Source organism: Lepisosteus oculatus, chromosome 14, assembly GCF_040954835.1.
Source record: "Lepisosteus oculatus isolate fLepOcu1 chromosome 14, fLepOcu1.hap2, whole genome shotgun sequence".
NCBI lineage: Eukaryota > Metazoa > Chordata > Actinopteri > Semionotiformes > Lepisosteidae > Lepisosteus > Lepisosteus oculatus.
Window position 1 is genome coordinate 33,519,491 of NC_090709.1, and position 18,884 is coordinate 33,538,374.

Consider the following 18,884-nt stretch of genomic DNA (forward strand, 5'->3'; position numbering starts at 1 on the left):
GAGGAACAAATAGTGAGCCTGTCTCGAAATAATAATAATACAATGTGGGATCTATCCATTGATCTATCCAGTTGTGGTTTATCGGGGGACTGGGAACAGGAACCATTGTTATTGTAACACTACTGCCGGGTAGCTGGATCATGACTGGATGGACTCTGAATGCTGTACTCTCACATCAAGATGTACTCTGGGTAGCATGAATGAGTCAAAGGTAGCATGTCAAAAGAAAAGAAGTGACTTCTCCCCAAATATCTACTACAGAGGTATCAGATATTGACAGTGAACTTCCTGATGTGTAATTCCTAGACTGAAGATTATGTCTCCTACCGTGTTTATACATACTCCAGATGTTATTCATCCTGTTTGTTCCCAATGCTGGTTCCGGTATGAATTCTCGAGGAGTAATGTGGACATTTAAGGTTAATGTTCTAATGACAAGGGACATCACTTAACTTTGTTTTGTTTTGAAGGCAACAACGCCTCAGGACCTCGTGACCTTCAAAAAGGGGGGATATGTAGTGGCAATGCTTGTTAATAAGACAGAATTAAGTGTTGATGTGCTTTCCCAAATGAGGCCTCATCTCTCTGTTCATCTCTGTGGTGCAGCCACAGAGAAGCTTTTCATGCAGGCTGATTTAAAGATGTTTTCTTTTGATAAGGGACAGCTCCCAAAGGAGGATGCACTTAGCTAAGCCTGGCTATCATGATCAATGGTCATCCATTGACGCCTATCTGTCTAGGGAGTGCCAGATGGACATCTGGACTGCATTCCTAAGTGTCAGGAGTAAGTGACTCATATCTCACCTTGATCAACCAATCAGGGACTGGTAGGGCCGAGTAACCCACGTGGGACTCTGATGCCCATGGAACTTTCAGCCAATGAACGAGCTGAAGTTCCTCCAGGTAGAAACAGGCAACACAGAGTTCCAGTGGAATTCTTTGGACTTTTCTAAAGGGAATTCAAAGGAGAATTCCAGGGCAGGGTGGCCCAGGAGCAGAAGGCTCCCAAGGGCATGACATTCTCGCAGCGCGCCTCCTGACCATCCTGAGACTCAGCCATGACAACCATGGAATGGCCAGTGTGTCCGAGTGCCAGAACTTTCCTTTGTTCTAAGAGTCTAGAGCTGAGGTTGCAAGAGAGTAACCAGAGGATCCACCCGAGGTTAGCACCAGCAGCAATCCTCGTGAACAGGTTGGAACTGTGGACAGCTGAATCACTATTCAGAACTAGCTCTTCATCAGAAACGAACCGGTCCTCTTTCTGACTTGCTGGGACCCACAGTCATCTTTTCTCCTGTGCACAAACTCTTGCTAGTTTCAGCCAACACTAACTAGCCGGTCAGTGAGCATCAGCAGTGCACCGTCGCAAGCCGCACAGCACAGCTTGGCACCGAGCCAGAGAGTGCGGATTGGACAGCAACAGCCTGAAACTGTGTCTTTGTGCCCGCAGAAGATCTGAATCCCCAGAGATTGGATGAGTATTCAACTTCACTGCATTACTGCTCGAGAATTCAATTGTTATCCCAACCAGTTGATATCAATTTAATTCCTAAGAGTTAATTTTCAACATAAAGCATTACACAAAATCAATACCTCAACACTCTATACTCAACAACGATAATTCACAAACAACCAGAACATGTAACTCCACATTCCCAAATAGACCTCATTTCCATAGCCCTGCCCCTTATGCAAAACCAACATCCCTCCCCTGTTCTCTCTCTCCGCTGGCGTTTGTAATCGTTTTTATTTTTAAATAAATTTTAGCAAAGTCATGTATTTTTAAAATCTTAAGATTTCTATATTTATGTCTTTATTTAGTGGTTTCATTAGTGACAAAGGCTAAACTTTCTTGGAAAATGTATTTTATGTAAACCATGTTTGCTATTTATTCAGTTAGGGCTAGAATATGTTCATTGTCTTCCAATGAAAGAATGGTTCCTTTTGCCGTAGTCGGGTTGACATTAGAAGCTTGCCACGCCCGGACTGTTACACCAACGCATTAGCATGTTAAAGCGATTTCATTGAGGAGCCTAGCTTTCTTAACTAGTAAGTAATGTACTTTTGGAGGGGGGAGGTGTCTTTCGCTGGAAAGCTTGCCCCCTTCTACTTTGAAAATACCTGTGAAACCGGTTTAATTCATCGCCCGCAGAGAGGGGGGTTGTACTTGATAATGTCTTAGCCGGAACAAATCATTATATCTCATTTTGTATTTCTATAAAAAAATCGTTTGCCCAGCCTAACACTATTGTTGTTATTGTTTTTATCCTGTAAAGCGCTTTTAGCAGCACAGCTTTCTCACCAGTTAGATTACTTTTTGATACCATCCTTACACAAAGCAGAAACTTATTGTATTTTCCAATGACATACAAGTGGAAAGATTACAGATTTTAATCATCTTTTTTCTGAACCAGGGAAAATCTGATCATGTTTCTCTATAACAATAATAAAAAACTTTATTTTACATATCACCTTTAAAAGTGGCATCTCAAAGCAATAAAGTAGATGGAAACCACAGATTACATAGTAAATACCCAGACAAACGCAAACGCGTTTTTAATAAAATGCTTTTATTCATTCAGCAGAGAGAGCGTAAAACCTGGGCATAACAGCTGTTCCTTTTTCTGATCACCCGCTCTCTGGATACACGTCTCACCTGTCCTGTTCTTTGTTTTCCTAATTTGCTGATTATGCCTTCTGCGATCCACTCCTGCCCTCACACCTAAAGAAGACTATTTTAAATTGATTTGCGCGGTCCATTGTGCAATTAACACTTGTATGTGCTGTCCTTAAGGTGATATCACATAAAGGTGATATGTAAAATAATGTTTTTTTTATTGTTAGAGAGAAACATGATCAGATTTTCCCCGTATCAGAAAAAAAGATCATGCTAATAAAGAAAAAAAGATAGTTTGTCACTAGTATACTTTTAATACAGTCTTTGCTGTGCTCTTGAGGATCCTTGTAATATTTCGAGCTCTGGTTGAATGATAAGTGTAGCAGTTTAAATAATTTTCTTAGTTAGAAATTATGAAACGCTCTGTTAAAAGCAAGGGAGTTTTTATGTCCGTTACAGTAAAAGAAAATGCCTGACAAATCAGGGCTTGGACAGATTCCAAGTGCATTTTTGCAATTTACGTTGCATTGTGCTGCTGTAATACAGTTTAAAATAATTAAAAGTCTAAACAGTATCAGCTTTATTTATGGGTTGCAATTAAAAAAAAGTCAAAAACCGCACTCAAAATGCAATTTACAGCTTTCTGGCAAGAGGAGACACCCAAATTAATAATGTAACATGCCACTGCATGAACAAGGTTATACTGCTATTTCCTTAGATACGCGATTAAAAAAATAATTTGTATTAAATTTTTAATAAAATGCTTTTGTTCACTCATAATCTGACAATTTCAGGAAGACTAAGGAAGGACTAAGGGAATTGTCATCTGTTGTGAAAGGTCTGTGAGCTCGGTGACTTTGAGACCACTTGCTATCCCAGGTTGTTGGAATCGCCACAATTCAAATAGAGAAAAAAGAGCTGACTGACAAGATTTAAGATGTGGCTCTCAATGTTGGATTAAAAAAAACACATTGCCTGACGTTAGTTGCATTGCTTGAAAAATAATTTTATTTCGAGAGACTGGATAAGTAATTCAAGTGTTTTTTTTAACTTCCTGAAAAACGAATAATAATTTAACTATATGTGCAAATGTTTTATGATATGTCGCTGTTGTGAATGTCTATGGAGTGTATCTTATTTGCCTGTCTGTCCTGGCTGTGCTCTCTCGCTTGCTCGCCCTCCCCTTCTCTCTCTCTCTCAATTCAATTCAAGGTACTTTATTAGCATGACAGATGGGTACAATCAGTGTTGGGTATTTACTTTGCTTTGAGATGCCACTTTTAAAGGTGATATATAAAATCAAGGCTTTAACTTGCTTTAACTCCGCAAGTCTGAGTTCTTGTGTCTGTCCTATCCGAACCCAAAAGTATTACAATATATATCTTTATAGCAGGTGGTGTACAACTTTTTAGTATAGATTACACTTTTCTAAAATGTATTTAAAAAATAAAAACGATTACAATCTAATCTTTCCATGTTTGATCCCAAGATCCCAAGAAAAATACATCTAAACGGGGAGAAAGCTATGCTGAAAGTTTATTAAGATACTTAGAAGACAAAGATATCAATTTATGTTGCATTTGTCTATTTGTGAATCAAAAAACACATATATTTAAACCCGCGTTTGCGATTTAAATCAAAACGCGATTTAAATCAATATAAATGTTTATATTGTAATGCATAGGTGCCTATTCATTGTTATTAAAATGACTTAAATTCGAAATATAAATATAATAGAAATATAAATTTGTTTGGTGCGAGTGAGGTTTTATTTAATCTCTGACCCAGGGAAATGTTTTATTTTTTCAAAGAAATGTTTGTTGAAAAAAAAGTCATGACTCCAGCAGGATTCAAACACACAGCATGTGAGGTAGGAGTCAGGAGCCTAACCCACAGTGCCACCGGCAAGGTCACATGGAGAGTGCTGAAAAAGCACTACAGAAACATTATCAATAGACAATGTACAGCGTGTACTATTCTTGTGTTGCGGTACATGAATATAATTATATCGTTATTAATTTCTTTAGATACGCGATTCCATATTATATTCCCTTTTAATCAAATTCTAAAAGTATGCTTGTTGACTCCAGTATCACATTAGTTAAAGACTTCGAAGCTTAAAATGTTTAAGGAGAAATGGAATACTGGTGTGTATTTTATATTTAAAGTATAGAGACCAGCCATATACTGTATGTTTATGTTCCAAAATTAATATCGTTTATGGCCTTCACACGCGTTACAGTATGCTCCTATTCTTTTTATGCTCAGGTACTAAGATTTCCCTTCAGTGGTAAAATTCCATATGAATATTCAATGCTAAAATGGGCACAGTAAAGACATTTACTGTAAATCTTTCTACGACCGACCAACGGACTACGAGTGCCCCTGTCGGTCAACCAATCACGTACCGCGGTATTTTGCGTCATCGCGCGTCACAATGCGCGACGCCGTAGCCAATTACCTCCGGTATGTGTCTTTACTGCGCACTTTGAATGGCTGCATCTGTACCTTCCAATCACTGATGTCGCTCTCCCTAAACCTTAACGTGATGTTTTGCAGATGTGCAGTGTGCCTTTACTCCTGTATTAAAAACGACCTCTGTTGTCGGGCGGAGTTGAAGGAGAACTAACTGCACAGAAAAAGTATGTAACGATAAAATGTTTCTACACTTCAGAATGTCCCTTTAAATCCCTGCTCACACACGTCAGTGTGGGGAGCGGGCAGGTAGAGAGCTTTTCCAGAAACTCATGATGTTTCTCATGGGGTGTTACCTGCAGTAGTATCTCTCTCCACGCCTTTGGAAAGAAAAGAGTGGCTCCAGTGCAGGGTAAGGTCAGAACAGCTGGTCTGATTGTCTTAGAAAACAAGAAATTAAAATCAACAGGGAAATTGAACAATACAGAAATCAGAGCAGTATACAATAGGAAGCAAGCAAACAAAATGCTCAGCAAAATCGTAGTTGAGTAAATTGGTGTAAAAAAAATATTTGTAAGCAAAGGAGAGCCTGTGCTGCGTGTGAAACACATCAATAGTTCAGCATTTCTGAAACGTTTAATTGAATTGACAAAGAAATCCTCTCCTTAAACTTCAAAAAAGGATTATCTGTGGAGCCAGCAGGCGAAACACTGCAGTTGCCCGTTTCTCACAGGTGTTTGAAGTTGTGGATAACATTTAGTTAAACCTAATAACTGGTTGGGCCACCCTTAGAAGCAACAACTGCAATCAAGCGTTTACGATAACTGGCAATGAGTCTTTTACAATGCTGTGGAGGAATTTTGGCCCACTCATCTTTGCAGAATTGTTGTAATTCAGCCACATTGGAGGGTTTTCGAGCCTTAACCGCTTTTTTAAGGTCATGCCACAACATCTCAATCAGATTCAGGTCAGGACTTTGACTAGGCCACTCCAAAGTCTTCATTTTGTTTTTCTTAAGCCATTCAGAGGTGGACTTGCCGGTGTGTTTTGAACTTGAACTTGAACTTTATTGCCATATGTAACCGGTACTGGTACAATGGAATTCTTACTTACAGAAAGTCTCTCGATTGTAAAACAAGTGTAAAAAACAAGACAAAGTGCAAACAGTGCATCAAGACAATGTACAAACAAACAATAGACAATGTGCAAGTAAACATGTAGACAGTTTGAATGTAAACAATACAGACGTGTAAACAATGACTGGAGATGTGCAATAGATAAGAAATCATAAAGAGGTAGATGGTGATGGTGTAGGTGTGGTCCGAGGGGGATGGCTAAATTTGTTCGCCAGTCTCACTGCTTGTGGATAGAAGCTATTGAAGAATCTAGTGTTAAGTGTCCGTATGCTCTTATATCTCTTGCCTGAGGGCAGTGGGGTGAAGAGCTCATGCCCGGGGTGGTGACTGTCCTCTGTGATGGCCAGAATTCTACCACGGCAGCAGTCCTCATAGAGCTGTTTAATCTCGTTGAGACCGCAGCCGATGATCTTCTGGGCCATATTGACCATTCTCTGTAGTGCCTTTCTTTCTCGCGAAGAGGTGTTACCATACAACACAGTGATCCCGTTGGTGAGGATGCTCTCGATGGTGCAGCAGTAGAAGTTCACCAACACATGTATTGGCATCCCCCATCAATTGAGGCACCTCAAGAAATAAAGGCGCTGCTGAGCCTTCTTCATGATAGAGTCAGTGTTCACAGTCCAGGTTAGATCTTTAGAGATGTGAATTCCCAAAAACCTAAAGCTGGTGACTGTTTCCACTTCCGTTCCATCAATACTGAGTGGGCTGTGAGTGTATGGCCTGTGTCTCCGAAAGTCCACTATTAGCTCTTTCGTTTTCTTTATGTTCAAGTCCAGGTTATTGCTATGACACCACCTAAGCAGCTGTACAACTTCATCCCTGTAAGTGGACTTGTCATCATCACTGATCAGTCCTATTATAGTGGTGTCATCGGCAAACTTAATGATGCGGTTGTTGCTGTGTCTTGCTGTGCAGTCGTGAGTAAATAGGGAGTACAACCTTGGACTCAGACAGCAGCCTTGTGGGGTTCCAGTGCTCAGGGTGAGTGGTGTTGATGTTTTATTGCCTATCCGCACCACCTGTGGTCTCTCGATAAGAAAGTCCAGCAGCCAGTTGCAGACAGAGTTGCACAGACCTAATCCCCTGAGCTTTGTCACCAGTTGACTGGGTATGATGGAATTGAATGCTGAACCGTAGTCCACAAACAGCATTCTCACATACGAGTTCTTAGTGTCCAGGTGTTCCAAGGTTGTACGCAGAGCCAGGGAGACAGCATCATCCACTGATCTGTTGTTCTGGTAGGCGAACTGCAAGGGGTCCAGGGACTCTGTGATGGAGGAGTTGATGTGTGACAACACCAGCTTCTCCAGGCATTTCATCACCACAGATGTTAATGCTACTGGGCAGTAATCATTCAGGCATGTCACTTTTGTCTTTTTGGGGGTTGGAACAATAGTGTTATTTTTAAAGCAGGTGGGGACCATGGACTGTGACAGGGAGGAGTTAAAGATGTCCGTAAACACTGTGGTCAGCTGGGCTGCACATGTCCTCAGGACGTGAGGTGGTATCCCATCAGGCCCTGCAGCCTTATGGATTTTCACCCTGCTCAGAGTCTTCTGCACGTCCTGCTCTGAGAGTTTCAGAACAAACTCGCCCTGCACACTTGGGGTCTTCTCAGCATTGCCCGTGTTCAGAGCATCAAAGTGGGCATAGAAGTTTGCCCGCTTTGGATCATTGTCCTGCTGCAGAACCCAAGTGCGCTTCAGCTTGAGGTCACGAACAGATGGCCAGACATTCTCCTTCACGATTTTTTGTTGACAGCAGAATTCATGGTTCCATTTACCACAGCAAGTCTTCCAGGTCCTGAAGCAGCAAAACAGCCCCAGACCATCACACTACCACCACCATATTTTACTGTTGGTATGATGTTCCTTTTCTGAAATGCTGTGTTACTTTTACGCCAGATGTAATGGGACACACACCTTCCAAAAAGTTCAACTTTTTTCTCGTCAGTCCACAGAGTATTTTCCCAAAAGTCTTGGGGGTCATCAAGATGTTTTCTGGCTCATCAGTGGTTTTCGTCTTGGAATTCTGACATGCAGGCCATTTTTGCCCAGTCTCTTTCTTATGGTGGAGTCATGAACACTGACCTTAACTGAGGCAAGTGAAGCCTGCAGTTCTTTGGATGTTGTTGTGGGGTTTTTTGTGACCTCTTGGATGAGTCTTCGCTGTGCTCTTGGGGTAATTTTGGTCTTTAGAAATGGCTTTATAAACTTTTCCAGACTGATAAATCTCAATCACTTTTTCACACAGGGCCATGTAGGTTTAATTTTTCCCTTAATAATAAAAACCTTCATTTAAAAACTGCATTTTGTGTTTACTTGTGTTATCTTTGTCTAATATTTCAATTTGTTTGATGATCTAAAACTTTCAGTGTGACAAACATGCAAAAAAATAAGAAATCAGGAAGGGGGCAAACACTTTTTCATACAGCTGGCTCTGTGGCGCAATGGAAAGCGCGTTGGACTTCTAGGCCTTGATAGAATTAAGTCATTCAAAGGTTGTGGGTTCGAGTCCCACCAGAGTCATGTATCACTTTTATTGAACCTTTCGAAATCCTCTGGGGATTGGTGTTGATCAAGTCAAATACAGGACTTCTTAAGAGTCCACAGTTGAAAATGAACCAGCAGCCACAAGAAAGAAATTGGCACTGGACTGTGATCACATCACTCCTGTCCTGGAGTCCTTGCACTGGCTTCCTGTCAACTTCAAAATCCTCAAGCTCAGCTATAAGGCTCTCCATGGCTTGGCACCTCAGTACCTGTCTGGGTTATCGCCTTACTCCCCACCTCACAACCTTCGCTCTTCTAATTGTGTTTTCCTATCTGTCCCCCAGTCCATCTGGACTACACTCTATGGGTGACAGGGCCTTCTCCTGTTTTGCCCCAAAGCTCTGGATCTTTATCCCCAAGGATATCAGTCACCTTCTCTAAACTCCTTCAAATCCAGACTCAAAACCCTCTTCTTTAGAAGAGCTTTTAATGCACTATTCTTTACCCCTCTGTTCCTACTGTATTTAATACCACCATCTATTGTCTCCTCTAACTGTGTATTCTCATCCTGCTTATCTTGTGTATTTTTTTAACTTTATTGTTGTCATTCTGTAAAGTGCTTTGAAAAGCCACCTTTAAAAGTGCTATATGATGTAAAGATTATTATTATTATTAATAATGAACAGTGCATTTAACACTGAGCACATGCGGTCCTTCTTTGCAAAGGATTGCAAAGGTTGGGAATTAGCTTTTCACTCGTGTTGTTGAAGACCATATCCTGGCTGTGTTGCAGGAAATGTCTGGATGCCATCACCGGATCAAGGAGAGGATCAGGGTTTTGGGAAGTCTTTTTGATGCCTGACACTGTGTGTTTCCTGGTTGTAACGGGTGTCATTCTGGACCTAAACAACAGAGAACACCATTGAAATCGCTGAACTGCCTAGCGGACACTTTGTCGCCTTCTTCTGACCTGTAATTAATGTGATTCTCTGAAAACGTGGCACGTTGTATCTGTGCTACCTTTATGGAGGGTGACCACACTCATAAGGATCATAGATTCGATCACAAGCATCTAAAAATGAGAATGAGAAAATGACATCACGCTATAAGGCTGAATGGCACGATTCTCCTGTTCCTTCTGCAGCAAATGTGAGTTTTTTTGCTTCTTAACACTGAGATAGTTGGAGATATTTGGCAGCTGTGGGATTCCAACTCAACCCTCAAAGAGACTGGAGCTTAAATCCAGCTCTAAACTAAAAACTGGGTGACTTGTAAGGGCTGGTAGGAGAGGAAAAGAATAAATGCTTTTGTAATATGTAAAATATTTCCGAGCACTTTTTTTGTTGCTGAAAATTAATCTTGTGCATTTGAATGAATTCCGATATTGTCACCTAATTCTATACATTGTTTCATCAGACTAGAACTTTTATAGGAGCTCAATTGCATTTATGAATTGCATAGTGATAGTATTTCTTTCCGTTTAAATACTTCAGTCAAAAATGTAGAGAAGGTGCTCCTGTTTTCACCATTATAAGAACTGTGATGCACCAGTAATATTTACTCTCACAAAAGTATTGTAATTGTATTGTTCTGTTCTGTAACAATCTTGAGTGACACAAACCTTCTGTTTTACTGCACTACACTTCTCCAGAGGCCAGTTCAGCACACAAGGATCCTCAGTCAAACAAACACTGCAATCGCTTGATAAAAGCCATTCCTCATCCTTTCTCTTAGTATTGGTGCAACTTTTGTATCCAAAGAAGGCGATTTGACAATGAAAGGTGCAATCATCTTAAAGAGAGTCTTCATGAAGGCATGCACAGCTTAAGGCACATGAAGCTGAATCCGTGAGCTGATTGACACAAAACAATGTCACTTCACATTATCCGCAAAGCTGTTTTGCTTGTCTGACCACCTCTTCGTACTTTACAGTGAGCGCATATATTTCAGTTTCTTCTTTTGTATTTTCCTTACTATTTTACTGTCTCTTTCCCCCATGTGGAGATGTATCCACTGCCAAAACTGCTGTCTGATTATTTAAATTATCTGTAAAACTGTTACATGACTTCATCTAATTGTAAATTTATAAGACAGTCTGTGAGACATTTGTGAGAGTAGCTGAATCCCAGGGCTGGTGTGGAATCACACACAGACAGGTCTTCTGTGTGATCTGAGTCCCACTGCCCAGAGCTACAGACTGGTCAAATGGTCACTATTGTAGACACGACCATCGGACCATCGGCTACAAATAATCAATATACTGATCGTATTGTCACTACTGGTGTTTATTACATAAATACTATATATAAATAATAAGATAATTCCACACTCATGTGTGTTATAAAACATTTATAAACATTTTGGGAGGCTGACATACAGTAAAGAAAGTAATACTGAAGGGCTGGAAGTCCTGGAAAGCGTTAATAGAACCTTCTTGCTTTCGACCTGGAACAGAGCCCACAACTGCCAGATCAGTGACCCCTGAGCCCAGTTCACAGAGAGGAGAACCAGGAGCTCTTCTATGTCTCTAAGAGGGCTGGGAGGAAGGATAAAAGGGGGAAATGTGACATGAGTCCAGGCTGTTCTGTCTGATATTGTTCATGTAGCAGCACTGATTGTCTGAATATCTTCTGGTTCTGGATTGTGAGGATAGAGAGCAGTACGGAGTTGAGATCCTGTCTGAGTGTGAGTCTGAGCTGTGAATCTGACTGAGAAAAGAATAATGATTTTTTATTCTGCCTGAGAATTTTCCTGAGAATTTTTCTTCTTTTCCAAGTGGTGTTACATCCCCTTCAGATACTCTACACAGACTGCCAGAGAGAAGAGGAGAGAGATATGGACAGATAAGAGCACACACAGCAAGAGACACATACGTCTTGATTTACTTTGAAGCAAGTGTTCATTTCTTTTCAGGAACAAGTTGTTTTTGAACTTCAAGAAATTCATACAACTTCTGAAAGATAAAATACAAATCTTGCTTCTCAGGACAGAAGAAATGCTGCAAAAAAATGCCAGTGATTTGTGAAAAGCAACGGGAATGTGTCCCTCTGCAGCTGTTAAACAAAGGGCTGGTGGGTCAAACGCACTCAGGGACGTGCTTCAGATTGTGATGATGTAAACATAATCTCCGCTAAAAATTGAAGGGATTTCTTTGCAAACCCTCTTGAATGTTGCAGGAAATCTTCGTGTTTTACTCGTGTGCAACTAAAACAAGTAAACAATTCAGTACCTAAGTCAATGTCCAAGAAAACCATCCTCACGTGTGGAATTTTTCTTTAACTGGCTGTTGGGAGAATTCATTTATTTATTTTAAAATTAGAACACAGATTTGTTGGAGAACTTGACAATCCTTGACAATCATTATTAAATGAGCATTATAGAAATGTGTGTTGATATTTTTAATATGTACCTTAATTGTAATATATATATATATGCTTTGATATGGATGTTCATTTGAAGGAATTGAGGAAACTATGAAGGATCGCAGAACAACCAAAGATACATTTGGGCATCTGCTATTGGTAAAGATTAACGAATACAGTAAGTGTGAAGCTTGCACACACACGAGAGAAAAAAATCAGTTTAAATTCACTTCATTAGACTGACGGTGTGTATAGCAGAGGATGGTTTCGATCCATCGACCTCTGGGTTATGGGCCCAGCACGCTTCCGCTGCGCCACTCTGCTGACAGCTGTCATAGTGTGATTCAACACAACTGCTCTATCTTTGCTTTCTAAAAGTGTGCCCGAGATGAAAAGTCTAAACGGTAAACGCAGACGTCACTTTGAGCACTTGGTCTTTTATAGTACAAATATCACACGCTGCACTACATGGGCGTGTCTTCAAGATCGTTGAGAACCAAACCTTCTGCTTTCCCAAGCAACTGATTTTTCCTCCTTAATTCACAAATCTTCAATGAGAATCAGTGAAACGAAAACCAAACACATGTGCACACTCGCGTCCTAGTGTGAAAGAAAAATGATGGAAGCATTTGAGAAATAAGAAGAGTAGTCTGAACAGCTCCAGTCTATCAACTGCTCTACAAAGTGATCGCTACTTCCACACCCAGTTTATAACACTGAAAATGATTCAGGAAGCACAGCAAAGTTCTAAAAGCAGTGGTTGAAAAGCGTCTAGATACATAAAATGACAATTTCTCAAAAGTAAAATCTTCAGCTTTTAAATATTGTCATCCACATATTTTCGTTTTTCTCTTTTTTACATAACACGCTTTCGAGAAATAGACTGTCTTGTAATGAAGGCTGCATTAGAAAACGTGTATCTAAATTAAAATCGGGTTTATGACTTCTGCGTTTTTCAGCTTTCTTAGCGCTTGGGTCTCGATTCAGATATTGCAATGAAAGCAACAGGGGAGTAAGTTTTCCTTTTCTAAATCAAAGGTGATCTGCTCACAAGGAAGTATAAAAACTTCAGCGTTTACTTTTTGAAGACCGCAAATTGTCGAAACACTATTGCTTCATAAGCTAATAAGTAACGTTTCTGAGCACGCATTGTATTACTAATGCTGTTATTAATTAAAAAAAAGCTGAAATTCACATAATGGAATTTGGACGGCTCAAAGTAGTCTATTCCTTGTACAACTAACTTGCCCGCTGAGTAGAGTTTTAAGCAACGGCAGCAGATATAGCAGTAATAGCAACAGCGTAGAGTGTCACAATACTCTATGAAAGAATTGCGGCTTCAGATCGTTTTGTTCTGTTGAAGCTACCTACAGGCTCTAAATTGTTGACATTGGCTGTGATCTTCTTTTTTCAGGTTTCATGAAATTCTTCACATATTTGAAATATTTCATTCGGGTTCGCCCAATACATGGTGCAAACCGTACCTGCAGCAGAATGCTGTGGCACATGAAGCCCTTTTGTTTGCCGGTTGTAAGGATTGAGGTGCGTACTACAAATCGAGCAAGCGAAAAGAAAATTAAACAGGAGTCTTTTATTGGATTGCTAATCCACTGTGCTCTGCTCGTCTAGGTTCAAATCCCATCCTTGTCATAGTTAAGGCCTGAGACGTGTGTGTTTTTTCTAAACGGTGTTTGCATTTGTTTCTTTTTTTACTCCTGTACTAGAGCAGTAATATTTCTAGCGGTGGAAGAACATGGTATCACATGCTGACAGCAGGAACACGTGGCCACAAGCTGCAGTACATTGGTTTTGGAACAGCAATAAATTTCCTGTGGAGACAGGTGTGCCGGTATTAATACAGCGCTTTCGAGCGGAAAGAGTTACAAGAACTGACTTAAACTTACCAGTTATGTTCAATAGCTAAAAACACAAAACCAACCTCTTCAGTGGTTGAATCTAAATAACAGAAGCCAATGCTGCCATCAAGGGAAAAAAAATCCTGAGTTATGTAGTTTTGAGACTACATATCTGACTTTCAGTTTGAAGCGGTATAATGGATTCTAGGTCACATTCGTTCTTGATTCAGGATATATATGAGTGTGGTAATGGTTAGAACTGTGTTTACATGAGGTACAAACGGTAACATTTTCATTGCGAGAAGAAAGTCAGTCCGTGCGCATTTCTCAGCATGCACATTGTCAGGAAAACTAAACCCACAGTGCCAGCAAACCTTTCGATAGCCTGTAGGTACTGCCATTGCAAATGTAACAGGTTGTTCATATACACAAATGACATCGTTGCTATATCGTAATTAGGAGATAATTTGGTATTTATTAATTAAGATTTTTTTCCTGGGTGGCAACAATGCGCTTCCGCAATAAATCATAGACTCTGCTTTCAAAATAGCTGCACCAGGCACTTGGACACAGATAAACACAAGGATTTAAAATTCAGGAATATGAATGGTCAATTGCTTACAGTTGGGTTTTTACGTTTTCTTATTTAGCGATTTGTGTATCAATCTTTTAACAATTCATTAAAATGCTAACAACATGTAAAATAAAAACAACAGCAACGTTAAATGAAGGGGAGACAGGTAGTTTTTTTTTTTTACAATCAGATTCCAATCTCCAATGCTGTGTGTGAGAGCTTAGGTAACTTTCCTTTTCTCACATTTTCTGACGACTATTCCAAAGGGGCACCCTGTCAACTCCTAATACTTTGTATGTTTGATTATTGTCGTTTTATTTAGAAAAAGTTCAATATTGATCATAACTAAAGAAAATTAGGATCACGAATAAAAAAAGGGCTGAAGATGCGAGTCACTCTTGAATCAGAGCTGGGCGACACGGGCTTCTGTTCTAATATGATTGTACGAGAAGCAGGAGGAATCGCTTCTCTCCTATGGAGCATGAGCTGAATCAGGAGGGAGACATTTTGTATGCTTGTGCATATGTTAACGCATGACCTACATCGTAAAACTAAATTAAAAACTAACATTAAGTTGTCAAAGACATTCATTTATATACAAACAAGAGACAGACATAGCAATGGTTCTACATTAACTTGTCCTACACTGATCAGACTAATTGAAATGTATGAAAGCCCGTTTCTGCCAGGGAGTTAAAAAAACGCGCTATGGTATCGCAGAATTCCAACTAAGTAACTCAAAATTGCGACTTGGTAACTCAGAACTCCGACTTTATATCTAAAATGTTCTTTAGCTCAGCTAGCAAGGCCTGGATTCAAGCCAATACAGTGAGGCACGAAGTAGGGTGGGAGCGGCGAGGGCACAAGCCCTAGAACCCGAATCCGTTACAATAAGAAAAGGACAGACAATGAAATAGGGGCTATTTCGAAGTCGCAAATGTGAGATATAAAGTCAAAATTCTGAGTTTTTAGGTCGCAATTCTGAGATTCTAAGTCACAATTCTGAGATACCATAGTGCGTTTTTTTTTTACTCCCTGGCGGAAACGGGCTTCCATTGGTTCTCAGTGCTGCGAAGCAAAAGCAATCTCTGAGAAATCAGACAAATTATTATCAGAACATGTCAAAACCTGATCAGTATTTATTTACTGGGAAGCAAATAAATGCTTGTATTACACATTTTAATATAACATGCAATTACACATGAAAATTAGTAAAATTATTATTGTAAAATTACGTGTTGATAGAACAGCCCCCTCGATAAAAGAAAGTGTGGACGGACGTGTCGCATGTTCCGTACTCTGTCTGACAGCGAGTTTAACACACTGTCCTTGGAAATTAGAAACGAATTGAACAATAAATTAATCTGAGCAAATTTTACACGTGTGGATGATTTCATTCTGTCGAAATTACGTGGAACTCCTCCGCTGGGGTCAGATACACACGGGAAAGTGTTCAGGCGGCTTCACGGAGTCCCGCCTCAGACTGGAAGCAGGTTCTAATTAGACGCTGAGAACAATTCGGGTCTCTTTGTGTAATTGATTGTGTTGATTGAGCGGCAGTGCGACCATGTGTGTGGTAGCATAGTCCTGCTAGTATAAAAACCTAGTCACCGCGTTCACACTTTATGCTCTCTTGCTTCAACACAGTTTGGTGGTTTAAGTGTCTTACTTCTGTAGCAGTTTAGCGGGACGTCAATTTGGCGATGCGCTCGTTTCTCTTTGTGCTGTGCCTGTGCGCAGGGGCCGGGCTCCCCGCACTGATCTCCGCGGGACCGGCTGGCTGGGACTCTCGGGAATTAGCGCTCCAGGCCGACCTCCCGGCTCCTGAAGACGCAGCCCAGTCGGAGGATTTGAACCTGGCAGATGCGCCCTCCGAAGACCTGTCTGCAAGCGAGAACGACTCGCAGTCCTTGGCTCCCGACTTTCGCCGCCTTCCCGTGTCCAGAGACGCGTACTCGCCCTACTTCGACAAGGAGAAGATGAACCCCGAAGCCGGCAGCCGCCCCTTACCCGCCTACATCAAGAGCGTCCTGTTTCCTCCCCAGCGAGGGCGGCTGCCGGCTCGCCCGGCCATCGGGGGCACCCGAGGAGTGGCTGTGTGGTGCGACTCCAGCAGGATGTACGTGAGGGTCAGTCGGCTCCTGTTCGGCTTCAGCTGTCGGCCATCGGAGGTGACCTTGGGCAACTGCAGCGTCAGCCGAACCACACGCAGTTACTTCTACTTCATCTACGGGCTTCACGAGTGCGGCACCGAGCGATCGGTAAGCGGGTCTTCATCTACAGGCAGTGTATCGATGTGAGCTGTAGGGCCGGTATCGGGGTTGCCTTTCCTGGGAATATCCCTTCCTCTGTGACCTTGCAGGTTGTCCAGGGCCGCCTGGTGTACTCCAACACTCTCCGCTATGCCCCGCCCTCCTCCAGTGCGCCTGTGCATCGCTTCATTCCCTTCTCTGTGCCTGTCAAGTGCTCCTACAACAGGTAGGCAGGGCTCTGCTGCTGCGGAGAAGCCGCTGGGAAAGTGTCCAGAAGCCCCTCATCCCCTCTGTCCTGCAGGTTCCACTACTCCTACAAGGTTGGCTATGTCCCCACGTGGGCCAGGAGAAGGACCTTCTTCAAGGACCTGAAGAACAAGCACAGCTTTGTCCAGCTCACCACCAACTGTAAGCTCCTTGAGCGAGTGGCTCCACCTGCCTGCAGGGGGTGCTGTGTGCAGGTGTAATGCTGCCTCTCTCTCCAGCCCACTGGGTCCGGCTCTCTCCCAAGGATGAGTACTTCCTGGGTCAGCCCATGTACTTCCAGGCCACTGCCTACTTTGCCACAGCGGAGCAGAGGCTGTACATCCACTCGTGTTACGTAACGGAGAAACCAGACCAGCACTCCCAGCCCCGTTTCCCCGTGATCGACAACTTGGGGTACGGCCCCTTCTGGGAGGGGAGGTGGGCAGGAGCCCTGAGAGCCTGCAGGGGTTCATCCTTGTCCTTGTCCCCAGGTGCATGGTGGACAGCAAGGCAGATGGCTGCCTGTCCAGGTTTGTCCCCTCCAAGCAGAAGGATGTGCTCCGCTTCACAATTGATGCCTTCCTCTTCCAGAAGAAGCTGTCCAGGAAGGTACTGCTCTCAAAGGCTGCTCAGCCTTCCTGCTCTACTGATCCATTGTCTGCTTTTTCATCCATGATCTAGATGTGAACCAGACTGTGGCAGCTCTAGTGCCTAGAGCTGCCAGCTTGCCTTCACTGATGGCAGAAGGTCCTTCTCTGTCCCTCTATTGGCCTTGATCCCTTAATGCTGTGACTTTCCCTCTTGCAGCATGAAGTGACTGAGCTGTACATGCACTGTGTCATGGCTGTGGCTCCTGCTAAAGCAACACCAGGGACCAAGTCCTGCACCTACAACAGGGAGGCGAAGAGGTACTTCTGCAAGGAGCCTGCTGAGGGTTCTCTGGGACATGCCAGGTTTAGGCCTCACCTGTCCTCCTCCTCTCCTCCAGGTGGGAGGAGCTGTATGGTGACCATGAGGTCTGTGCCTGCTGTGAGTCCAGGTGTGCTGGCAGTTGGAATGAAGGTGGGTCTGGTTCTCTATCCCTTGTGGATGCATCTCTGCCCAAGAGACAACCATGCTTGGACAACTGAGGAATGATCCCGTGCTGGACAAAGGGACTGTTTAGATGAGTAGACTGTGGGTTTCTGGGTATAGCAGATCCCTCACTCCTGGGTGCTGCTTGTCCACAGGTACCAGGAGCCTGGTGACCAGTAGTCGGGTGTCTGTGGCACCAGTAGAAGCTCCTCTGGATGTGGGAGCTGACTGGACTGAGGATGAGGAAGGAGACCCTCAGAGCTCCAGTGAAGATGCTGAGAGCACCAGTGAGGATGTGGAGGGAGCAGAGGACTTTGGAGATGTTGGCCAGTGGACAGGTAGGGTCTGGCAGGAGGAGCTCCTGTAGGGGTGGTGTCCTGCAGTGTAGCTGGATTGTTCTCCTTCCTCCCCAGGTGCCTGAATGAAGGCTCCAGCCTGGCCCTTGTGACTCTCCTGCCTCCACTTGCCTTGTAATGGCAACATCTCAATAAAGCTGTGTGCCTGCCCTTGTTTCTTTATGGTTTATAGGTTTGAATGGGGTGGAGGAATTCAAGGGAAGTATTTGTGGGGGTTCCCCTTTCAAGAATGCTTCCCATATTGCTGCCAATGAGGACTGAAAATGGCTGGAGTAATAAAGCGTTGTACTGGGGGAAGATGGCCGCACTCTTCCTTGGGCAGGTCATTGTGACTTTTTTACTGGGGGAGAGACAGAGGTGTTCAATATACTGGCAGTCCTCCTGTTTCCGAGAGGGGTAGTGCTTATGGAGTGTCAGTTGCTACTGTAGTGCCCAGTAAGAGTGAGATCTGATGTCCTATTCTAGGCTGCACAAACTGACTAAAAGAAACACAAGGAAGGG

At 42.6% G+C, this 18,884-nt stretch overlaps 2 protein-coding genes and 1 non-coding gene across 4 annotated transcripts; all 3 read left to right on the forward strand.

Annotated features, from left to right (window-relative positions):
- The first annotated feature begins 8,606 nt into the window (after window positions 1-8,606).
- On the forward strand, window positions 8,607-8,699 carry trnar-ucu (transfer RNA arginine (anticodon UCU)). Its single transcript has 2 exons — window positions 8,607-8,643; window positions 8,664-8,699. It is a non-coding gene; the product is annotated as a tRNA-Arg (tRNA).
- A 7,408-nt stretch (window positions 8,700-16,107) lies between these two features.
- LOC138242554 (uncharacterized) lies at window positions 16,108-17,174 on the forward strand. The gene is made up of 3 exons (XM_069198089.1): window positions 16,108-16,716; window positions 16,818-16,933; window positions 17,009-17,174. Exons 1-3 carry the CDS (start codon window positions 16,159-16,161, stop codon window positions 17,172-17,174), a joined length of 840 nt encoding a protein of 279 aa, XP_069054190.1. The 5' UTR covers window positions 16,108-16,158.
- Window positions 17,120-18,671, forward strand: LOC138242352 (zona pellucida sperm-binding protein 3-like). 2 transcript variants are annotated; one of them, XM_069197848.1, is made up of 6 exons: window positions 17,120-17,367; window positions 17,445-17,562; window positions 17,761-17,861; window positions 17,942-18,015; window positions 18,183-18,365; window positions 18,441-18,671. In XM_069197848.1, the coding sequence occupies exons 1-6, from the start codon at window positions 17,174-17,176 to the stop codon at window positions 18,446-18,448; spliced, it is 678 nt and encodes a 225-aa protein (XP_069053949.1). In that variant the 5' UTR covers window positions 17,120-17,173; the 3' UTR covers window positions 18,449-18,671. The 2 variants fall into 2 exon arrangements, with proteins under 2 accessions (XP_069053949.1, XP_069053948.1); XM_069197847.1 differs by having other exon boundaries at window positions 18,183-18,671.
- The last annotated feature ends 213 nt before the right edge of the window (window positions 18,672-18,884 follow it).

Coding starts and splice junctions, on each gene's coding strand:
- LOC138242554 (XM_069198089.1), top strand. CDS start 16,159: ATGCGCTCGTTTCTCTTTGTGCTGTGCCTGTGCGCAGGGGCCGGGCTC. Junction 16,717..16,817: donor AGTGCGGCACCGAGCGATCG/GTAAGCGGGTCT, acceptor GTGACCTTGCAG/GTTGTCCAGGGCCGCCTGGT. Junction 16,934..17,008: donor GTCAAGTGCTCCTACAACAG/GTAGGCAGGGCT, acceptor TCTGTCCTGCAG/GTTCCACTACTCCTACAAGG.
- LOC138242352 (XM_069197847.1), top strand. CDS start 17,174: ATGCTGCCTCTCTCTCCAGCCCACTGGGTCCGGCTCTCTCCCAAGGAT. Junction 17,563..17,760: donor AGAAGAAGCTGTCCAGGAAG/GTACTGCTCTCA, acceptor TCCCTCTTGCAG/CATGAAGTGACTGAGCTGTA. Junction 17,862..17,941: donor TACAACAGGGAGGCGAAGAG/GTACTTCTGCAA, acceptor CCTCTCCTCCAG/GTGGGAGGAGCTGTATGGTG.